This window comes from Amphimedon queenslandica, unplaced genomic scaffold (assembly GCF_000090795.2).
Source record: "Amphimedon queenslandica unplaced genomic scaffold, v1.1 AMPQUscaffold_11350_Cont15068, whole genome shotgun sequence".
NCBI classification, from domain to species: domain Eukaryota; kingdom Metazoa; phylum Porifera; class Demospongiae; order Haplosclerida; family Niphatidae; genus Amphimedon; species Amphimedon queenslandica.
The window spans coordinates 1-6,065 of record NW_003548407.1 but is presented as its reverse complement, the minus strand read 5'-3'; the positions used below and the strand labels follow the sequence as shown (position 1 = coordinate 6,065).

Sequence of the window (6,065 nt, the reverse complement as noted above, 5' to 3'; positions counted from 1 at the left end):
TAAAATATCACAGTACAAGTAATACATATCACTCAAGTGAATTCCAGCAGGCGAGTCCATTGCACCATAGTGCTTCATTTATTGCAGTGCTTGGCTTGATGACTACAAGAGACAAAAGAATGATGATGGACAAGGTATTTGCTTCTGTAGCCGTGAATATGGCATTGATTGGCCAATGCTTTGTATTTTTTGCAACTGAACTGAGCTAGGTAGTCAGTTTATGCATTAACAATTGAGAGTATAATGTTTTTTACTTGATTACTAAAAATGGAGACTTTTGGGCCATTTTATTTGGATACTAGTTTTGAAACAATTTTGGTTTTGTGAAATTATCAAAAATAATATCTTGAACTTAAAAGATCATTGATCATCCACTGTGGTTTGGGCCATAATTTGCAAGAAATAATGCTACATACTCACCTTTATAGGATAATTATGATGAAGTAGAAGGTGATTATGGGATAAAAACAGTAAGAAATGAAGCGATCACCAATCTACTAGCTTTAAGGTTGGCTCTGCATATATACCCTCATCAAGATAGGGACAGGATACCAACAAGTATCATTTGCAACAGGCAAAAGCTAGCATTAGGTGTGGCTCAAATGAGTGGGCGTTGACTGGTTACATAACTTGCTAAATTATTGTTTGTGGGGCGAGCCTGGAATTTATTTCGGATTTTGAGTCAAAAGTAAAATGGCAACAGCAAGTGTTGTTCCTAGTGGTAAGTGGACGGTCAAACCAGAAGGAGAGATACAGATACAGGTTTGTAACTGAACCGAGCCGCTTCTTGTGTGTATTTAATTTTTAATAGCTTGTAAAATAGACAAGACATGCTGACACGTGTTTTTCCCGCTGTAGGGTGGCAGCTCTGAAGATGATCCTGCTCCAGTTACTATACTAGACACGCTCAATGATATAGTGTCTCAGCATGGAGCTAAACCAGCTCTGAAAGTGAAGAGAGGAGGCGAATGGAAGACATGGAAGTATACTCAGTATCATGCTGATGTACAGAGAGTGGCTAAGAGCTGTATTGCTATTGGATTGGAGCCACATCATGGTGTCTCTATTATTGGGTTCAACTCACCTGAATGGGCCATGACTTTCATGGGAACTATAATGGTAAGAGAGAGAGAGATGTACATGTATGTACTTAGGTATGTATGTACCTAGGTATGTACATATACATCAGTTATAGCACCTGTATGCTCATTCAAATCAAATAAGTACAGCAAATTGCACAGACCTTGCAAACCAATTCATAAACCACTCTATGAACTTCAAAGGTGACTGTCTAAATTGAGGTGTGTCTTGCATTGTGTGGTCATATTACCACCTACTTGGCAGTTTGCAAGGTCTATGCAAATAGCTGTAACACCTAAGCGCCTCCTTTTATGCTTTTCTCCCTATAATAAAGCACTGTTAAGTACATAATGTCTTTCTTGTTCTTAATGTACCAGTACATTTCTAATGTTCACTAGATGTTGTGTGTCACTATTGTAACCCTCCATTCATTCTTGAGGTCATTAGGTTTGTTCCTGTGTTAATACCATACAGTGCCTGCACCCATACATAGTATTGGATGATAACATGCTGTGTACATACATGTACATGTTCAATTCTTATTCATTAATGTAATACAATACTTGATGTAGTATATTCAAGTTTTATTATTTTGTTTGTTTGTTTGTTTGTTTGTTTGTTAGGCTGGTGGTATTGCTGCTGGTGTCTATACTACTAACAATAAAGGTAACCGACTACATGTACATGTATCTGTCTTAATAGTACTATTAATATCCCATTGCTTATTTTGTAACAGAGGGAGGATTGTTTTTCATGGAGGTTTGTGTGATCTCCTTCTTGTCCCACCCATCTATCCCTATTTTTGATAGGTAAATTATGCTTCAATTATGCTTTTAGGCACTGCCCCAATTCCATCCTATTATCCTTTGACTATTACCTGCTCATTATATGCTCATAGTTAAAGCTTTACTCAAATATCAACAATCAATTAAGTTACATGTACATGTACATGTATCTATTATGATTGTAATAAAAATGAATATTGTAATAACGCCAGAATCTGAAAATGTTTCCAGCAACTTTGAGTCACTGGACAATAGAATAGTCTCAGTCATTGGACTCACCACACTTGTATAGGTGGGTACTAGGCAGTTGGGTTGTTGTACTAGTACTTGTACCACCTGCCATATGGAATTGAGAAATCGTGTGGTAAGGGTATAGGACCAGAAATTGATCCATTATGCTCCAATAATGCCAGCATAATAACTTGCCCTATTATGCTTCAGATCTTACTGCTTCTCATGTTTTTTGTCTTTAAACACCTCTTTTTGGTGTTATCTTATCTTTCTCTATCTCTTTATTTCTCCCCCTTTCTGTTTTCTCCCTCCCTCTCTCTCTCTTCCTCTTTTTATAGAGACGTGTCAACATATTGCTACTAACTCTCGCTCTCAAATCATTGTCTGTGAGAACAAGACACAACTGAATAAGATACTCCAGGTAACAATAATAATAATAATAATACTCAATCACATAAATAGTGGCATTGTCACTACACATACTTGTAATGTACATTATTATTATTACAGTGATCCTTCATAACCTAATTACTGCTTGTACTGTATGTGTAGGTGTAGTATATAGGATACCTTTATTATGTGCTCACTGTATACACATGATGTAGCAATAATTATATCAATAGTTGAACTATGAGTAGAATTTAATAATAATTTTGTTTGTTTTCAAACATACACATGTACTATACATGCACATAAGTCACTGGCTAATAGAGTGACTTTGTATTGATTCCTTCATTTCCTTGACAGTCTCATGTTTTGTACACACGGGAAGAGATATATGATAATCAAATGAATAATATCATTGTAATCCCTTGAGAAAACATTTCTACTGTACATGTACATGTATCAATAAAGAAAGATGATGGATAAGGTTTACCCTCTCATCATTTACATGTACATGTATGTACTAAGTGCACTTAATCATGTACTAAGTGCACTTAATCATGTGCTGTTATATGCATGTATCTAAAAGGCCTTTTTAAGCCCAGCATACACTACATTCAACAATGTTGCTTTCAACATTTGCCTAGCCTTTGATCCTGCTTTCATGTGGTCAAGCAACATGTTGCCTTGAATAGAAAACCTTTCTATTCCTTTCAACAAGGTTGAAAAAAAGATCTAAGGCTGGCAACATGTTGCCTGTAGTGTATATTGGGCTTTAGACTTGTCCACTTTGGATCCAAGATTGCAACCTGCTAAAATAGAATCCTCTTTGGTTGTGTTGACATTAAAATCTACTTTAAAAGAAATAAAAGTGAATTAAACTGCATTGGCTTCTACAGGTTATGAATATTTAATTAAGATCAATCCACCTCAAACCATGCAGTGCACCTCTGGATGTGGACTGACTGGATCTAGCTTCATTCCTGATTTAAGACACCTGTTGTAGGATTTTATCTTAATTTTTGATCTAAAGTGAAAAGGCCTTTAATTGACTTGCTTCATTTATCAGTCTTTCTATACATAATTAGACATGTATGTACATGTACATATGAACACATTGTGTATAGTACATGTACATGATATTACTAATACCACCACCGGCAGTGGTTGTATATTCCTAGTAGGTCCTGTAGTAATTGGCTTTGGGTCTTGGCTGTAGTGTCATGCCTCATTAGGGTCCACAATTCCACATATTTCATTACAGATAGTTGGAGATCACTCACTTTAATGTACCAGTTTACACAGTTAATGTGATTTTCACTTGTTTAGAAGTTGGAGTGAATTTTTGTTTATTTGTTATGCATTAGGATTAGGTCAAGGCACCCTCTGTCATGATACACATACTCTCTATAGACCAACAACTATGTATAATTTATCTATTTTAATATATGTTATTATACATTATATATAGATACACCCATGTACTATATACATGTATGTATCAATAAATGTATGTACATGTACAGTAGTACATGTATATACATGTACATGTAGTACATGTATATACATGTACATGTAGTTTAATGGTGATTATATTATATTGTTATTATTATGTTGTTGGTAATTTATAGATAAAGGATAATTTGCCTCTTTTGAAGAAGATAGTGAAGTACCTTCCGGAGACTGAGGAGCCACTGGATACTGAAATGAGAGAGAAAGGAGTAATAACCTGGGAGGAATTCATGGAGGAAGGAAAGGTAAGAGAGAGAGGGAGGGAGGGACGGAGGGGGAGAGAGAGAGGGATGGGAGAGAAAGAGAGAGAGGGAGAGAGGGGAAAATGGGAGAGAGAGAGAGAGAAAGGGGGAGAGAGAGAAAGGGGGGAGAGAGAGAGAGAGAGGGAGAGGGAGAGAAACACTAGCTAAGGGTAAAATGGGTTATCAAGATATGTACAGTATATTGATCAATGATTCATTTACACCCACAAAAGCAGCTCAATTGTTCCTAGTACATGTACATGATGCTATAGTATTGTATTGTCCTAGCATGTAAATGTACAATGTACCTACAAACACATAATATATGCTTAAATGTGTTCCTCTATGGTGCATATACTAACAGTTATTAATCTATATCTCAGTCTAAACATTTTACCATAAGATGCTGCTATGGTTCATAAATTATTTAATAATACTTTGACTGGTAGTATTAGTTTACTTATGATCAATTCTTCACTTTATTTTGCTATTTATTGTGTCTCACTGCCTCTTAACTGATCCATGATGGGATGAAATATGTATGGGATGATAATGGCCTGTATAGTAGGATATGGTACCATTAAATATAACTTATTTTGTTTGATCAGAAAAACCAATTTTTGCTATATACTGTATTGCTGGAAAAGTTTGCGGGAATTATATTTTGCGATTTTGTACCAATATAGCTATTTTTAATGTTTGTGGAATTTAATTTTACTGGTGTAGGCGTGTACTGTTGATACACCCATTACTTATAATGCTTTGCGGAATTAAATTGTGCATTTTTATGATGAACAGCAAACAGCAAAATTAAATTCCAGCAAATATTTCCAGCTATACAGTATGCTGATTTTGATTTTAAAATCATTCAAATTTTGTCCAAAGACCCTACATGTATACTTGTACATGTATATGTATACCTATCATATTGATATTAAGTCTGAGCTGATTTGAGAACAATTATAAAAATAGAGGCATTTTGTCATGTAGTAATTAATTGTATTATGTTTTCCATTTATTCATTAATAGGATGTGAAGGATGATGTGTTAAGTGATAGAGTGTCAGCCATTAAACCAGGACACTGTGCCACTCTCGTATACACATCAGGCACCACTGGACCTCCTAAAGTATGTGTACTATTACTACAATTGATGTACACTTTAATTTTAATATTATTATTATAGTTTAATTACACATACATGTACATGTGTGAGTGTACAGGAATGAGGTTCTTATAGTGCATGGTTGTTGATTCCATGGCAATTACAATTTTAAAATCATATGCTTTTTCCTCAAATAGGGCTCTACTCAAATAAATGCCTATCACTAATATATTACCATTATAGATACGCTTATTTATCGCAGTATTATGTACACCTGTGTTTAGAATGGTCAAAATAGCTTTATTGTTCATCTTCAGTTTCAGAATGTAAGGTTGCTGGTTCAACTCTGGGTTTTTGTGATTACAGTGCATGTAAATGTACATGATGTAATTGTATTTAATTTTTTCATTTCTTCATTGATTCTATAGGGTGTCATGCTCTCTCATGATAACATTATTTTTGTCAGTAAAGGCATGAACAGAAACTTCAATATCACTCCAGTTAGTATCCTTCTATGTTCAATTGTTCATGCACACCACCTCCTCTTCATTCCTCTCTCCCCTCCCCCCTCTCTCTCCCTCTATACTGTACTATATCTTGTACTATACTGTACATTAGCTGACATTAACATTCAAGCATATAAATGTATACATGCATGTCCACATGTATTATATTTTGTACACATACATGTATGTACAAATGTATGTGTATTATATTTACTCCTTTA

General features: G+C 35.0%; 1 protein-coding gene across 1 annotated transcript; it reads left to right on the top strand.

Annotated features, from left to right (window-relative positions):
- Positions 1 to 634: 634 nt before the first annotated feature.
- On the top strand, positions 635 to 5,838 carry LOC105315228 (long-chain-fatty-acid--CoA ligase ACSBG2-like; the record flags this gene model as incomplete). The annotated part of the gene is made up of 7 exons (XM_020005504.1): positions 635 to 762; positions 859 to 1,119; positions 1,704 to 1,746; positions 2,435 to 2,517; positions 4,112 to 4,237; positions 5,264 to 5,362; positions 5,767 to 5,838. Coding segments are annotated over exons 1-7 (753 nt in total), but the record flags the coding sequence as incomplete, so codon positions are not given.
- Between the last annotated feature and the right edge of the window lie 227 nt (positions 5,839 to 6,065).